Source organism: Phoca vitulina, unplaced genomic scaffold (genome assembly GCF_004348235.1).
Source record: "Phoca vitulina isolate PV1807 unplaced genomic scaffold, GSC_HSeal_1.0 scaffold55, whole genome shotgun sequence".
Classification (NCBI taxonomy): domain Eukaryota; kingdom Metazoa; phylum Chordata; class Mammalia; order Carnivora; family Phocidae; genus Phoca; species Phoca vitulina.
The window spans coordinates 10,484,540-10,502,204 of NW_022589758.1; the positions used below are offsets into that span (position 1 = coordinate 10,484,540).

General features: G+C 39.5%; 1 protein-coding gene across 2 annotated transcripts in view; it reads left to right on the top strand.

Annotated features, from left to right (window-relative positions):
• POLA1 (DNA polymerase alpha 1, catalytic subunit) overlaps nt 1-17,665 on the top strand; it is a 289,862-nt gene that overhangs the window by 102,135 nt on the left and 170,062 nt on the right. For both annotated transcript variants that reach the window (XM_032389511.1, XM_032389510.1), the window contains 4 exons: nt 12,565-12,597; nt 13,383-13,475; nt 15,320-15,525; nt 17,375-17,507. In XM_032389511.1, coding sequence (XP_032245402.1) covers nt 12,565-12,597; nt 13,383-13,475; nt 15,320-15,525; nt 17,375-17,507 — 465 coding nt within the window. The remainder of the gene's footprint in view (nt 1-12,564; nt 12,598-13,382; nt 13,476-15,319; nt 15,526-17,374; nt 17,508-17,665) is intronic.

Sequence of the window (17,665 nt, forward strand, 5' to 3'; positions counted from 1 at the left end):
CCCCCCCCCCCCCCCCCCCCCCCCCCCGTCACTGAGAGAAACACACTCCTAACTGGTGTGTAAAGTGCCGTAGGCACTTTTCTAAAGCCCTTATTCAGTTCGCAGTCTCCTGTGAGTCTGTGCACCCCTCAGGGGTTTTGGTTTTATCTGTTTTAATCTTTAGCCTCTTCTTGTGTGACAGGCCGCCATGCCCTTGAGCCCATCTTGCCTTTTAAAAATAAAGAATGAGGAGCAGCTGAAGTGCCAGCTCTTTTGCAGCTGACAGGAATCTGATCTACGGCTTGGATTCTTTATCTGGGTACCGGCATGCCAATGATGTGTGGCTGGCCTTAGCCGTGCCATTCGCAGTCACAAGGTTTAAGAGGGTGGGAGCAGAGGAGCTTGTCTTCAGGAGAAAGAAAGATGTTTTTCGGTAGGGACAAGTCGGGGAGAAAGGCTGTGGATCGGCACATGGGGTCCTGCTGCACGGCACAGGACTCCCAGCTGCTGACCGCCCAGGGGCATTTCTGGGCCCCGATCTAGGCGGTTTTCTTTCAGGAGGTTGTGCAGGCCTCCTCCCACCCCCTGAGCTACAGCTGTCTGTTCTGTCAAAACAGTAGCTTGCTCTGAGGTCAAAGGTCTGTGAGAACTGTGAGACATTTGATGTTATCATAACAAAATTAGCAACAAAGGCAATTAATTTAATCACTTATGACTTAGTTTCTCTCAAAGGGTGTGAAGAATGTTATTCGGAAACTGAGAGGAACCCCTCCTCCATAGGTCCTTTTTTTTCATTTGGACAAGTATGAATCAGAACTGCTTCACAAATGGCACCAAACTTGCCTTAAGAAAGAAAGAACTGCCTGCCCCCTCCCAGATGCAGGAGAGAGGCAGGAAAAGGATGGCTATGCAGGAGCTATAGGAGGCTCTCATGGAGTGAACTGATTGATGTTCAGTCTTCCTGTTGAACCTATCACCGCCTCCAGGAGGGGAGCCACTGCCTTTGGCTGTTGCGGTTGCTCATAAAAGGATAAGGTGCTCCCCCTTCTTTGACCTTGTTTGGAGGGTTAATACACTTATTTGTATTAGGCACTAGCCACCTGTTGGGATCGGTCTCGTTAAAGGTCAGTGTGTGGTGCCTGGCTGTCTGTGGCAGCCTGCATCAGATTTGCCAGTGGCCACTGGTGTGTGTGACACCTGCTAATTGTGACAGAAAGAATGGCGATCTGATAGCTGAAAGGGAAAGGAAGGTGCTGGAGGAGGAATGAGCGATCGGGGGTCCCATGGAGCACCATTACTGTGGTTTGGCTGCTGGTTTGCCTTGTCTCCCTTTTCTCGTGCTGCCCCTTGGTTGAGCTCTGCCGTCCATTTCGATGGATTCTGTCTGCATGCTCACATTGCTTTGATTTATTCACTTGTGCATCTCTGTAGAGCATTGGATTTCTTACACCTGAAACTTCTCACATCCCCTCCGTTGAGCATCTTAGCCTCCATCTACCTCCCTGTCTTCTCCATTCACATGTCCACAGGCATAGCATATTCATCACTTCCAAAACCGCCCTTAGGGTTCTGCTCCCCAACCTGTTCCCCTTCCTGGATTCCTTGTCTCAGTGAGTGACAGCACTGTTGACCCAGTTGTTAAGCCAGAAACATTGGTATCATACTTGACTCCTCTACTTCTTCCTCGTGTCCCAAATCCAGCCAGTTGCCGAGTCCTATAGATTCTACTTCCTAAATGCCTGTGACTCTCCAGTGCAATAGCTGTTGTGCTACGTAAGCTTCATTACTTCTCCCTGGACGCTGCCTCCCCCCCCCCCCCCCCGCCCCCGGCTCCTAGGTATTCTCCACATGTTTTATAGTCAGAGAGACCTCTTTAACTTGTTAATCCAATGGTGTCACTCCCCAGTTTAAAGTTGTTAATGTGGCTTACAAGACCTTTCACAGTTGGGCCTCTCTCCTGCCTTCTCCCTACTGCCCTGAGCATTCTAGCCTTAGCCATACTTTTTATTTTTTTCTTGTTGCAAAAAAAAAAAAAATCCTATAATTTTTTTAAAGTTTAATGTTGTTTAATCACCATTGAGAGTTTCTCTTTGTCCTTTGGATCCTCACCAGCATTCTTCATCCTCCTTTGTCTGTTATTCCCTATAACTCACCTTCCCCTTATATACATTCTGCTTCTATCAACTTTTCTCTAATTCCCACCGCAGGGGCCCCCATTCTCTGTGTGTGTCTGGATATATGTATATGTTTTTCCCGTTGCATATTTGGTTCTCTGCTCCACTAGATGTTATACACTATAGAGGGAAGACATTGTGTCTCAATCATTTACTTTTGTGTTCCGTTTCACCTCGCACATGAGAAGTACTCAGTAAATATTTGGTGAGTAAATGAATCAGTTCCTTTTTGAGGTTCTAAGTGAAAGGAAAATTACAGTGCTTCCTACAATTCATATCAAATTCTTGAGCCTTGGCCAGATTAGACAGCAGCAGTGCAATGAAGTCCAAAAGTAAAGGTTTATATTTTTTTAAATCTTAAGGAGCCAATCCTGTATAGTCTTTGTATTGATATTTTATCTTCTTCATATTCTGCACCTCTATCCTAAATGACTTTTCTCAACTTGATACCTGTTGTAGAATTTCTCTGTATTCTTCCCGGAGAAAAAACAGAAGGTGATGGGTTGGGAGGAAGAGTGATGGATAAATGGGAAAGCATTATCTGATTGATCCTTAAATATATTTGTTCTAGAGGCATGCCTGAACATGTGTCTGTGACACCTGTGTCTCTGGACAGGTGAACACAATTCCATTTCCCTAAAACTAGACCATCTTTCTGTAAGATTTTTCTTTGAAGCAGGAACCGTCCATATTTTAATCATAGCTAGTTCCTAGAATTTGTTTTCTGAACTTCTAATAAATGGGAGGGCAAAGGACAGCATTTTCTAAAAAAAATAAAAATAAAAAAAATAACAATTTGCTCTAGGAGAGCATATCAAAAGTACAGTCAGTATAGAACAAAATGTATTTATCCTTGATACTGAGCTAGGGAGTTGTCTGCCCGCCCCCACCCCAAGGTGTTGGGTTTAAAAAGTTCTCCCTCCTGACCTCCCTTAAAGCAGAGAGTAATGATGAACTGTCCCATGGCTACCTTGTCACACACCGGTCCTAAAAAGGAGCTTTCAGAAATCAAAAATGCTTCCATCACAGTGGTGACAGTAACCCCTTGGTAACTCCAGCTTCACGTTGTCTCCAGACCACCACCTAGCTGCTCCGCCAGGGTTGAGCTTCAGGCCAGGTACTTAGTCATGACAAGTGACAACCTGTTAAATCTGCCTTTCATGGGGGCTGAGAGCTCAAAGTTTTCTAGTCACATATTCCCATGACCTCAGTTATAACGAAAATGTTGCAGATTCTAGAAAATGCTAATGTCCTTTTTAGCTGTAAGTATTATCTTGATTGCAGTGCTTCACAATTGCCCAACTTCATTATCTACGCATAGCCAGCCTGACGCCTTCTTCTCAAATAGACAATTATTATCAATTAAGCACTTTCAGGCCTTATAGAATACTTAATTTTATTAGTCAATTATTTGTGCTTTGAAAGAGTTAATGGTAGCTACCCAAGCCATTATTAGAAATTAGTATGTCCCAAAATAGAAAGGCTATTTCCTTTGTGTATGGCACTGCAGTGGAAAATGCCAAGCATAGTTTTTACTGAGTTAAAGGGTGAGGGAAGGCGGAGTGGGGGAGAAAGTTACATGTAAATCATTTAGCCATTAACCTAATGGGTGGATTTATAAATCCTATTACTATAAGCCCTTTTCATTTCCACTGAGGCCTGGTGCATGCTTGATCCCACTAATGTAAAATTCATTCCGTCTAAGTGATTACTGAAGTAAGACACTTTGAGTCAATTTTAATCAGGGTGTGTGAAACTTGCCTGAGCACCGATGTTCACTAAAGCGCGGACATAGTTTGGCCGTCTCTTAATTAGCCCCCCAGATGAGTTATGCAAGGAGTCAATCAGGGAACCAAATCTGAGCCTTCTGACATGTCCGTGTTTTTCTGTGAGGGAAATAACACTGTAGGGGCTAAAATATATGCAGCTCCAAAGCAAGAGGCAAAGACCTTTGGGCGGGGGTGTTTCTAGTCCTGTGGACATTATGTGAATTCTGAGAAATCTGAAAGCTTGATTCTTATGGCTAATTGGAGGATCTTCAATGGTACTTATATTTAAATGAATCACACTTTCAAATCTGATGTAATATGTGGACCTTCTTCCCAGAAAAATGCATATAGGCACACATTCAAATTTTTCCTTACAGTTTCAGGGATGTTCACATTTCTTGACCTTAGGTTAATATCTCCTGCTCTGGTTTCAGTCTTGGTGTCTTAGGGTTTGGGTATTTTTTGGAAATTTAGTATTTAAGAGTGTAGGCACATACTTGAACTCTTGTGTCGGTGAGTAGATTTGGCTCAAGGGTGCTTTAAAGCCAGCTCTACAAGCTCTCCAGGGTCCTGTGCCAAGTATGGCAATAATGCCCAGAAGTTCAAGTGAAACACAGGGGACGTGAGTTTCTGAGCTGGAGGTTGGAGTGGAGGAGGAATAGAGAGTAAGAATGTTGTGAAAGGAAGATTTCTTTAAAGGTGAAAACAGTTTTTTAAAAGTCAAAATGTAAGGTGGATTTTTAAGAAAAACGCACAAGATAAATCTTCGGGGCAAGGAATTAGAAGACAAGGGAGAAGTTCACTTCTCATTTAACATATTAGAAGCCAGAGATTGTAGTATTTTAAGTTTTTAAGTCAAAATTAGAGCCTTGACACATTTTAGGGCAGTAATTGAGAGATACTCATAAATATCACTCAGTGTATCTGTTAGGGAGGAGACACCTATCAGAAAGCTTTGTTTATTCAGCGTGTTTTATATTCTTTACACATGAGCTGTCAGAAGGTCTAGGTTGTGAATTATGGATTTAAAACAAAATCAGTTTATCTGGAAATGAGCCGTATGGGAGAGTTACACTTTCAGTCAAGTTTATAATTAATGGGCCTTTATCACTGGGGTAGACATTCATTTCTCTTGAGTGAATATTTGTTTATCTAACATGCATTGTGCCTGAAGGTGGGGTTAAAACTGATTCGCTCTTTGCTTCTTGCATGGAAAGAGCTAGCTTTTAAATGCATGCTGCGTGTGGGTTTAATAGCCGCTTTCTGCAACTGCTTTCGGGTCCTTTGGTTGTGGAGGTGCACTTATCAGTCTAGGACTTTGCTCTTCTCATGTTGGACCACTTGGGTTTGCTTCCTTTTATCAGAACTTAAAAAATATATGTTTATTGAAGTAATTCAGTAAATCCTATGTGCCAGGCATTGTGTCAGGTTTAATAGCTAAGACATGATCTCTGCTTATGATTTGCTTATAGTGTCTTACTTACCTTTGTAATAGAGTGATGTGCTCTGGTATACACAGAGTACTTTGAGGGCTACATTAGACTAATGTATTCGTTAATACCATTTAGCTGGGAAGGCCAGGGAGGTTGTTCTGATGGTGTAAAGTTCCTTGTAAAATAAGTAGACGTTAAGTAATAATACTAGCTAACATTTATGAGCACTTATGTACCAGGGACTATAGAAAAGAATTTACATGTATTACATTTAATGTTCACAGCCCTATTGTAAGGAAGGTGTGGTTATCATCTCTATTTTACAGTCAGGTGTTGGGGGCACAGAGAGGTTATATTGTGTGCCTGAGGTCACACAGCTTGTAAGCAGTGCTGTTACACTTTGAACTTAGTAGTCTGTATCAGTCAGGGTTCTCCAGAGAAACAGAACCAATTTGGGGTGTGTGTGTATAGAGGGGAGGTGGAAAGAGAGAGATTGATGGATTGATTGATTTTAAGGAATTGGCTCATGGGATTCTAGGGGCTGGCAAGACTGAAATCTCAGGAGGGCTGGTCAACAGGCTGAAGACTCAAACACATAGCACATGAGTCTGCAGTTTCCTTGGGGGGGACTTCATTCCTTTCTCTCTTAAGGCCTTCAAGTGATTAGGTGAGGTCCACCCACATTATGATGAGGATAATCTGCTTTCCTCAAAGTCTACTGACTTAAATATTGGTCTCATGTCAAAACAAAAACAAGAATACCTTCACAACACCATCTAGACTGGTGTCTGACCAAATAACTGGATATCATTGGCCTAGCCCAGGTGACACATAAAACTAACCATCACACAGCCTAACTTCTGAACCCACACTTTGGACCACTGTGGGGAAACAGCATGTGAAAAGCACAGAAGCAAGAAAAGAGCATGGCTTGTTCACTGAAATCAAAATATTTCAGGAAAGCTGGATTGAAGGGTGCATGTGGGAAGCATTCGAAGGTATGGTGGGCCTCAACTATATAAGCTAAGGGATTTGAATTTCATTGCAAAGAGTATGTTTTAGAAAGAACACTGGCAAAGTGTGAAGAATGGTTTGAAATAGTGATGCTGGAGACAGGTAGACTGAGTGGTGAGGACTTGAAGGAGGGAGAACACGTCGGCAGGAAGAATCTCATGTGAGACTTGTTAGCTCATTGGATTAGAAAGGAAGTCAGCCCTTTATTTTAGTTTGAGGCTCTTGGAGGGGCCATTTATCCTGTTTGGAGCCAGGGAGGGTTTGGAGGAGATGGATGGGGTTTAGAAGGAATTCTTATGGGACAGACAGTGGAATATGCACTTGGAGAAAGAAAATGCTGTCCTCAGTATATCACTGATTCTCAACCAGGGGCAGTTTTGTCCCTCAGGAAACATTTGGCGATATCTGGAGACCATTTTGGCTGTCATAGCTGAAGAGTCCATGTGCGTGCATGCATGCTACTGGCATCTAGTGGGTAGAGGCCAGGGACAGCCCCCCATGACAGAAAGTTCTCTGGCCTAAAATGTCAATAGTGCTGAGGTTGAGAAATCCTGATGTATATATGTAGATGATGTGTATGTATTCTCCTGGGGGAGGGGGAGATCTCAACAGAGGGTGTCGAATGTTTTCTGTATGGTAAATATACCCACTCACTTATATTAAGTGCATTAAGCTATATGCAGACAACTTGTGAGAGCCTACATATTTCTAGTTATTTTACAACCACATAGCTCTTGAAAAGTAACCTTGAATACGGATATATATTCTTGTAATGCTGATGGTCTTTGTTGGACGTATTAGTGCCTCCTTTTCCTAATACTAAAGAAATGAATGTGGTTGAAAGACAAAACAACCAGATAGAAGGATAGAGGTGTTTCTACATGTCAAACTTGGATTCTAGATTTTTAGATCTGGGGAGGAATCCCAGCCTCTTCATTTTTTAAATGAGGATGCTAAGACCTAGAGAGGGAACCCAGATGGTTCGCAAATCACTGAGCTACTAATTGGCAGTTTAAACCAGTACTCATATTTCAGACTCCTGACTTTTCTTTAAACTCAGATTTGTATAATGTTTTATCTTTGCTATCTGCATTTTCAGCATAGAGTTCTTTTTATTCCCACGTATCTCAGGGACCTGGGTGGTACTTTTTCCCCAGTTTTAAAGAAGGTAAAACTCAGGTTTAAAGGCAGTAAGGAACCCAGACAGGAATGTTAAATGGTAGAGGACGAAAGTAGGGTGCTTATTAAATCCATAGTCTATCCTCCTTGCACATCTTATAGAGAAGACACACACCTAAGAATAACAGGGGATAGGAAAATAAGAAAAAGGCAGTCGAATGTAATGAGGATGAAATAAATGTTTGCCAAGTGGGAGAACTGAGTAACACAGAGTCCTGCTTGGAAACTGCCGAAATTGGGACTAGGAAAGCTTAGATAATGGTTGGATTACCAAATATCATAATATTTATATTTCTTCTACTTTTCTCTTCCCTATCCTTCAGAACCATTCATTTTGCTACCCCTGTTATGCTAATGTATTTAAAAAAAAAAAAACTTTTGAATTTAATTCTAATTTTATGTCATTGGTAACAGAAGAATCCTAAAGCCATTGAGATTTCAGTTGTCATTCTGTTGATGCATTATTTGTTTAGGATTTGACCTTACCCAACATTTTCTTAACTTGTAGGATTTCTGTTGTGTTTAGTATCCGCATCGTCTGCCATCATAGATCATCAAAGTGGCTTTCTTGTTGTTAGTAGATGTCACTGTAATAGACCTGTGCTTTTGGAAAAGGAGCTTGAAACTTTTTTTTTTAACCATGGAAAATTGGTGTTTTCTCGCTTTCATTTAGTATTAATAAGCACAGTTTTAGTCTATAATAGTGTTTAAAACCATTTCCTAACCTTTAAATGCATTGACAGACACCTGTATTCTGTCATGACAAAAAGTAAGGACCCCAGCTTTATCCTGGCCTTGGCAGGAGAAGCTGTAAATATACATGTCAGTAGAAGTTGGTCTTAGGTCGCAGCCGCTGTTAAACCCGGCATCAGAAACGTGCTCTTTCTGCTTAGTAAACCTCATTGTGGGTGTATTCCTGAATACATTATTTTCTTTAGGAAAGAGTTTTTTAAAATACACTTTACATTTCCTTTTAGTCCCCACCACCCTCCACCAGCCTTCAGAGGCTCAGATTGGGGTTAAAACACTTTTTCGTATTATTTTAATTATTGCTCTCCCCACCCCCAGCCCCACTCCTTTCCTGTTTCCCCCTCCTCTTTTCCCCTAACGGCACTGTTCTGCAAAGCCTGCAATGATTGATATGATGGCAGTGCTGTCATTCTTTTTAACCAAAAAAAAAAAGTCATTTTTGTTCTAGTTATTTTAATAGAGTCCCATTAAAGATGTATTGCTGACTGAAATATCGGCACGAAGGGCTCTCACTGAGCTGAGCCCAGGAATTAAGAAGTCAGGAAATCGGCTGCTGCATTGCAAGAGAGCCTTGTGTGACACCGAATCTCCTGATTGGGGAGATCATTACTGCTATTATGACTCGACTTGCGTAGGAATTTTAAATTCCATCTGAATGTCAGTAATAACCCTCTTAGCAAATTATCCTGAATAAAATCACGAAGGCATTTTATATAATAGGTGTTGAATTACTGGATAGATTTGCTAATTAAATACTCTTTGTTCTGCTGCAGTTGACATTACAGGGTAAGATCTTGAACAATTATTCTCAACAGCTGTACTTTGTTAAGGGAAAAATTAACCACAAAGTTTATTTTTTTACACTTGAAGTTGGCAGATTTTTGAAATGTGCTTGAAAAAATTCCATCATCCAATTGGTAATGAGTAGATAAATATGCAGGTGTTGCTGTGAAATCAGATAACTGCAGACTGCCTTATTAATGAATTTAGCAAGCCTTTATAGCCCTGTTTTCTAGCTGTTGGCACTTATAAAATGATTTTCTGTCAGAATGGGTAGCTTTAATATTAGGCTTGTCAATTTGAAGTGAACTTATGAACGGACATCTTGTAATCACTGTACCATGTGTCCAGTAGACTTTTCTTGATACCTGTGACTTCTTTTAAAAATGCATTTCCTTAATGGGGAAAATACCTGTGAAGTATAAGTTTTTGACTATTGGCTTGCAGAATAGTCATGTGGTACGGGCTTTTTAACAAGCACTGAAACATTCTGAAAAAAAAATGAGACATAAGGTCCAGCTTCTAGATCAAGCTCTTGACTAGTTCTGTTATTTTGGGTAAAATCACAGGGCCTAATTTTACTCATCTATAAAATGGGGTTTGTAATACTGCCCACTCTTTAGGATTATTCGTTCAGCATTTTACAAATAATCGTTAATAGCTCCTGTGCACCAGGCCCTCTGCTACATACTAACAATTTGTTAGCCCACAGGGTATCTAACAGCTGAGCCCTCCCCAGTGAGCAGTTTGAATCAAGGGTGGCTTTCAGGTGATCCTGCTCATTAACACTTGGGTAAGCATTGGTCTGGACAGGGCACTATGGTACCCACCATGTAGAAGTGCTCAGTGAAGAAGCGTGAGAGGTCAGGGTCAGCCTGGTTGTGGTTGTCGCCTATAGAATGGACTGAAGAGTTTACGCGCTCTGGTGAGGACCTTGAACCTGAAATGGAGCATAGTCATCAGCTACCTGGAAAGATGGTGATAAAACTATCCTCAGAAATTGGTATAACCTCTGTGGAGAGCTATTTGGCTATATTTGTAAGAAATTTGAACCCATATAACCTTTAACCCAATAAGTCTTCTTATAGGAGTTCATCTTGTTACTTACTGGCAGTTTATGTATATGGATTATTTGTTGAAGTATGGTTTTAAAGGCAAAGATCAGAAACAACCTACATGGGGGCACCTGGGTGGCTCAGTCGGTTGAGCATCTGCCTTCGGCTCAGGTCATGATCTCAGGGTCCTGGGATCGAGCCCCGCATAGGGCTCCCTGCTCTGCGAGGAGTCTGCTTCTCCCTCTCCCACTCCCCCTGCTTGTGTTCCCTCTCTCGCTGTGTCTCTCTCTGTCGAATAAATAAATAAAATCTTTTAAAAAAAAAAAAAAAAAAAAAAAAAAAAAAAAAAAACAACCTACATGTTTATTACTATAACACTGGTTAAATATATCATGATCGATTCACACAATGGAATACTGTATAGCCATTAAAAAAGAATAAGGCAGCTCTGTGTGTGTAGATAGGAAATAATCTCTAAGATAAAATATTAGGTGGAAAAAAGCAGTTGCAGTATAGTCTTTATGTTTTGCTTCATTTTCTACCATTTTTGTGCAAAAGATCCAACACCAGGTTTCTGCTGTCAAAGAGAAAATCATTTTGGTAGCAGCCCTCAGGTTGTGTGTGGAAATGGTTGTGAGTTGGTGGCGGGAGAGAATAGAGGCGGGTGGTAGATCTGAAAGCTGATTGTTGCCAGTACACATTGGAGGTACACTCAAGGGTGACATAAGGTTTCGTTCATGGTGTGAAAGAAGAGTAGAGGAAATTGGTTCCTGCATATTGCTGAGTTGCAGTGAAAGGTTGACAGGCTGCGTCTGAGGTATTTTACTTAGTAATGGTTACCTTGTGGAGTTGTCTGTTGTGATGAGGAAGGTGAAGCCTGGTGGGGTGGAAGGGGGGAGGGTGAGGAGGACTTGTGATGAGTAGTTCTGTCCTCACTGTGATTAACTTGGTTGATCTCATTATTGCCCTCTTCCCGAAGGAATTGTCAGATAGTCTCCCACAATGCATTTCCCTACAATTGAGATGTTTAAAAGTGAAGATGAAGTGGAGGAGAGTGAATGTTTTTTAGGAGTTAACTGAATTTCAGGAAAGTAATTGGGATTACTATAAGACCCATCAGTCAACTAACAAATGGTCTTTTGAGCACCTGTCACATGTGAAGCCTGGAGTTAGGCACAAACATGTGCTCTGGCCTCCAGGAGCTTGTGGTCTAGTTGGGAAGGGGACAGACTGTCAACTGAAAACCGTTTTCAGAATGGCATTGTCATGATTGTCTTGGGCCATTGGTCCTTAGCCCTGCCTGCAACATAAATATCTGGAGAGCTTTTTCAAAAAATTGCCGGGGCCGGTATTGGTATTTTTTTTTTTAAAGATTCCTCAGGTGATTCCAGTCTACAGCCACTATTAAAACCATTGATTAGGGTGGCTCAGTTGGTTAGCATCTGCCTTTGGCTCAGGTCATGATCCCAGGGTCCTGGGAACAAGCCCCGCATCGGGCTCCCTGCTCCATGGGGAGCCTGCTTCTCCCTCTCCCTCTTCCCTCTGCTTGTTCTCTCTCTCTCTCTTTCTCAAATAAATACATAAGTAAATCTTTAAAAAAAAAAAACATCAATTGCCCTAATCCATATTCACCACCACTCACCACCCCCAGGACAAGGGAAGGGCTTTCTTCTCTGAGAACATAGGACAGCGAATGCCTGAACAAAATGAGGAGACTGTAATAAAGGAGAGGAAGCAGTGGAAGTGGAAAGTAAGGGGTAGATGTAAAAGATAATCTAAGTTCAGGATTTACAGGGCTCTGTAATACATGTCTCCAGGCTATATGGGTCTAGGGGCAGTCCTGTCTACACATATTATCTAGATGTTTGTCTCCATTCACTGAATATTTATTGAGCCCCACCTTTGTACTGGGCACTGGGCTAGCTCCAGAGAATATGTGAAGGTCTACTCTCTGCCTTCAGGAAATCTACAGTCTTGAGAAGAAATTTAAATCTACTGCATATATATTTTTTTCACTTGTTAAGATTTTGAATACCATGGGTAAGAATTGCCAGATTTGAAATGCTCTGTTAAGCTTTTGTTTTTCAGCCATGCAGTTATTTCTAAATACTAGTAATGAGAAGAGTTTGCCTTTTTGCCATATAATAAAGGGATGTTTTTATTATGCATGTTTATTAAAAATAGATCTTTACATAAATCTTAAATAGATATTTATGTAGAGCTACTTACATATCTCTGGCTAAGGATCAATGTAGAGGCCAACTTACTTTTAGATTATGTTGATATTACTGTTATTTTGAGGGTTGTAGTTAGAAAACCATGAAGAGCTTTAAAATGTATGACCAGTCATTGGATTATCTGTCTCTTTGTACTTATGTTTATGGTTTTGTAACTATGTAATGCATTAATCTTGACTTTTTCTTTCATTTAGATTTTGATGCATACAAAGGAGATGGTACAGAAGGTAATGCTGAGCATTTTCATTATACAATGACTCTTAAATATCATACCTCATGACGTTTTTGTATTCAAGGAAAATTGTAACCCAAACAGACTGGAAATGGCTTCTTAGGATGCCTAGTTTACGTTTATAATCCCTCCTAATGGATTATAGCTTTTTTCTTTTACTAACACTGATATGATCTAGCCGCTGCTTGAAGCCTGTATGTGAGTGTTTCAAGCAAATTAGGAACAGTGCTAATTAGAGTTTACTTCCAGGCCTTTATACTGTATGTGCTCTAGTGTTGTTTGTTATGATTGATTTTTTTTTTTTGGCATTCTTCATATTCTACTGAATACTGTTTGAAACTGTGAAGAATTTCATATGGATTTGTGCCCCTGAATTTTAAGAACGCATTATGTTTCTGCTTTATAAATTGCCATGACCACTAAGCTTAATGGTACAGTGGATAAGTATAGACACCCCCTTTCCTAGTTTCTTATCCTCCTTTATATTATTCAGTTCCACAGTTTGTTTCAGTTGAAAACTAGACATTTCCCCTGCCACTCTGCTATTTGTTTTAAGAAAATTAGCTAGATTTTCTTAATGTGACAGTGACTTTCCTTTCTCGTTTATTGGAGCTTAATCTTTGATTGTACTCCTCTGACAATATGGATAAGAATAAACATAAACTTTTGAAAAATCAACAGAACCTGTAATTTCTGCAGTATAGAAAATCTTGAGTTTCATTGTATATGATGATCACTGTGTTTTTGTTGTTAAATTTTATAATTTTTGCTTTTTATTAGATGAATCTTGAAGTTATTTATGGAGATACAGATTCAATTATGATAAACACCAACAGCACTGATCTGGAAGAAGTATATAAATTGGGGAACAAGGTGAGATAATTTGATGAAATTATCTGTTTTACCTACTTTTGTGAATTCTCTTTTAACATGGAACTTTATAAATTCATGTATGTGTACATGTGTGCTTCTGAAAATAATAAACAGTGCTTCTCATTTCCTCATCCTCTTATTTTTCTTAACCTCTACTCCAGTTGTTTGTTTTTAAGGGTAAAATTCAAAAGAGTATTTTTTCCTTAAATGATAAATACATTTTTACTTTGAAAACAGTGTGAGATGTTTTCATCTTGTTTCTAAGGCTGGTGACTGTGATGTTCTCACACTTCTGTGATGTTGGGCTTAAGCCTGGCTACAGTGGTATCTTTGACTCTGGCTGCTGCTGTTCTGGGTCTTGCCAGGGGGTTCACACTGCTTCACATCCTGTGATATACCCTGTGTCTACTTTCTGATAAAAGAAGAAAGCAAAAAAAAATTAAATTTAAATTTAAAATATGGGAGCACCTGGGTGGCTCAGTCATTAAGCATCTGCCTTGGGCTCAGGTCATGATCCCGGGGGTCCTGGGATCGAGCCCCGAGTCAGGCTCTCTGCTCCGCGGGGAGTCTGCTTCTCCCTCTCCCTCTCCCCTTCTCCACCCCCCACCCCCGCTCGTGCTGTTCCCCCCCAAATAAATAAATAAAATCTTTTAAAAATAAAATATGGTCATATTTATACTTATCACATTATCATGCATGAGGAGAAATATATCTCTAGTAGTATTCAGATGGGTTTTATACGCTGATATGGATAAACACCTATCTACATACATGTACACACATTTATGATTTAAAAGTAATCATTTGTTGCTTCCTAATTGCAGTTTACAATTAGCAAGTGTTTCTTGAGTACTTGCTATGTTAAGATCTTATCCCAATAAACTAGAACTAAGATAACATCTTACAAAGTAACAACTTCCTGCCTTTCTCCACTAATATGTGTGAAATATGACCTGTAGGCTTCACCTGAGAACAGGCCTGGCTTATTGTCCTCATATTAGACTTCAAAAAGCTGTGTATTTTCCCTAGAGGTGATTGGCTGTGCCTTGATCCTATCAATAAAGAACAGGTGACTGGTCATTTTTTCTTCAAAATATAGGTATTTCCTTATATGTAAGGTGCTTTGGGAGGTACAGGGAGATCTTAGATATTTTTTCAAAGATTTTATTTATTTATTTGAGAGAGAGATATTATTTTTATTTTGAGAGATTATTTATTTATTTGAGAGTGTGAAGATTCTTATGAATCTTGGGAGGGGCAGAAGGGGGGGGAGAGAGAGAGAGAGAATCTCAAGCACACTCTTGCACTGAGTGCAGAGCCTGATATGGAGCTCCATCCCACGACCCTAAGATCATGACCTGAGCCGAAACCAAGAGTCAGACACTCAACCAACTGAGCCACCCAGGCGCCCCTTAGACATTATTTTAATAGTCAAAGTTTTACTTATTTCTAGCCATGTGTCTACTTGTTGGACTATCTAATCTCTAATCCAGTAGTTTGGAAGTAAGTATATAAGCATTTAGTTTTTAGATTCAAAAAGACTATTTCATAATTTTTGTAAATTTCCTGGGGCGGACCTGCCAATTCTGTCCTTTGGTTGAATGGGATGATATATTTATATTACTGTGTTTTTTTTTTTTCAATCTGTTTTTGTCCCTGTGCTCTTTCCGTGATTTTGCATCATACTCAACATAATACTGTTTTGTATATCACCTGAGTAAATGCATTCTAATCTTGTGTGAATTCAAGTTCTGTTTAGATTAACTCTTGGAAATTTGTAGCATGTTCATCTTCTCCCTGGTAGATGTTTGAGAAGCTAGTATTAATGCTTGAAATTTTCACAGGTAAAAAGTGAAGTGAACAAGTTGTACAAACTGCTTGAAATAGACATTGATGGTGTTTTCAAGTCTCTGCTACTGCTGAAGAAAAAGAAGTATGGTGCTCTGGTTGTTGAGCCAACGTCGGATGGGAATTACTCCACCAAACAGGAGCTGAAAGGGTTAGATATAGTTAGAAGAGATTGGTGTGATCTTGCTAAAGAAACTGGAAAGTGAGTTCAGCTTTCATTTTTGCTTTTTTTGTTTGTCTGTAAAAACTTGGAGTATTAATGACATGGAGAAGATCTGTGATTCTGCCAAGCCCAAGGACACAACTTCTTTTGTTATTGTTGTTGTTACATATTAATGCTTTTCACTTATTTGGAGTGGAATTTCTCAGGTAGATTAAAACTTAGCAAAAGCTAAATTTGCTCAGTAAGAGGTACTTGCTGTAAGATACATCTTAGGAGTTGTAACTCACAGTGAGGGTGAACCTTCACATTTTAGCTCCCTACAGAGTTGGTTTCGTTGATGTTGGCTTGTGTCTGTTTTGTTTTGCTTTCATATTCTTATTAGAAAGTGCCTTGTGTTGTGTTCCTGAATCATTGTAGAGCCTCTTTAGGAACATAATTGTTAAGGTGTTCCTGTGTTGTAGCTTAAATATTCTGGGATTCATAGTGGACCATGGACTGAGACTTTGTTCCCATCCATATCATTTGTGTGTAAAGATTCTTATGAATCTCTAGGAAAAAGAAAAAAAATAAGATTCTTACTAATCTTAGATTAATTTAAGAGCTAGTTTTCAAATACATAAGTACCTCAAATAATAAATGTCATGGCTGATCCTTTAGCTTTGCATCTGAGACTGGAAATTGTGATACTAAGGCCTGTTTTTTTTTTTTTTAAAGGGTCACATTAATTTATAAAGCATCCATTTAGAAAAGCCTGAATCCTTAGGTATTTAATGTACCATCATTTTAGATATTCCTGTCTGATGAACCTGCCCAATTCTGAAAATAGAAGAATTTTTTTCTTTAAAGCAAAATTTAAATTAATTTTAATATTGCCAAATATTCACACTTTTTACTTGTTTTCCAGTCCTCTTGCTTTCAAGTTGGGAGCTTGAGCAATTGTTGCTTCTGCAAAACCACTCTTGATTAGGCAAAGTTGATCATCCGACTATAGGTCACTGTTAGCCTTTTATGAAATGAAGTTTGAAATGCTTCATTGCCCCCAAATGTACCCAAAGATGAAACTACTTTGTATAGACTGTCGATTAGAGTGTTCTCTTCAGCTTTGTGTTTTCTAAGAAAAGATGCATCATAATAGAAGTAAATTTCTCTGAGTTAGAAATGTATTAGTAATTAAAGCTATACAAATGTTTTTGTCAGGGTTCTTTTTCTGACAAATTATAATGCAGCTGTCAAACCCTCGCTCTGCATTTTCTCAGAAATGGATAAAATATTGGCTTCCTTACTCCTTTTCTTTTTCTTTTTTCCCTTGTTTTTTGAGGGGGTCTGGTAGAATAATAAGTTTTTCAGGGATAGCATAAGGTTGGAGAACACTGAGGAATATAATGAAGCTGAAGAAAGAGAAATTTGAAATCTTCGGGTTTTAAAAAATTTGCATAAAGAACTATATTTCTGCTTACCTAGCTAATGGTCATCTCAGCTTGGTGGTATCAGAGGTAATATCTTGGTGCTTTATGGGGAAAGAGAAATTTTTGTCTTTTAAATTTTAACCTGAGTAGAGTATAACTGCTTGTGAATTTTGTAATTGCATATATACAGTTGTGGATGGAACACATACCTTTCTCTGTCCACATTTTGTATGAAGCATTAGCTGCTGCATTAGAAAATGGTCTGTATGTTTAAGGGCAAACCTGACATTCCAAGGTTGGTAAACCTTTGGTAGAGTTAATGTTAAAAAACAAATAGTAACGGCCTTTTGGACATTCACCCTCATGTTAGCTTTCAGTACAGCTCTTGTCCACATGTTAATCTAATGGCATTTATCTTCCTTTTCTCTCCTTTATTAATAAAGTATAATATTAAAAAAATGAATCCCTCTCTTCCTTTGCAGCTTTGTCATTGGCCAGATTCTTTCTGATCAAAGCCGAGACACTATAGTGGAAAACATTCAGAAGAGGTTAATAGAAATTGGAGAAAATGTGCTAAATGGCAGTGTCCCAGTGAGCCAGTTTGAAATTAACAAGGTAAATGTAGCATTTATTGCTGAGCCCAGCTGCTGCCATGTGTTTTTCGCCTCCTTCAGCTAGTTGAAGAACCACCTCATCCTTGCAATCGAAATAAATTCTAGCTGGTGATGAAAGCTGCTTAACAACTAACTCACGGATGGAGCGTGAGCATACCA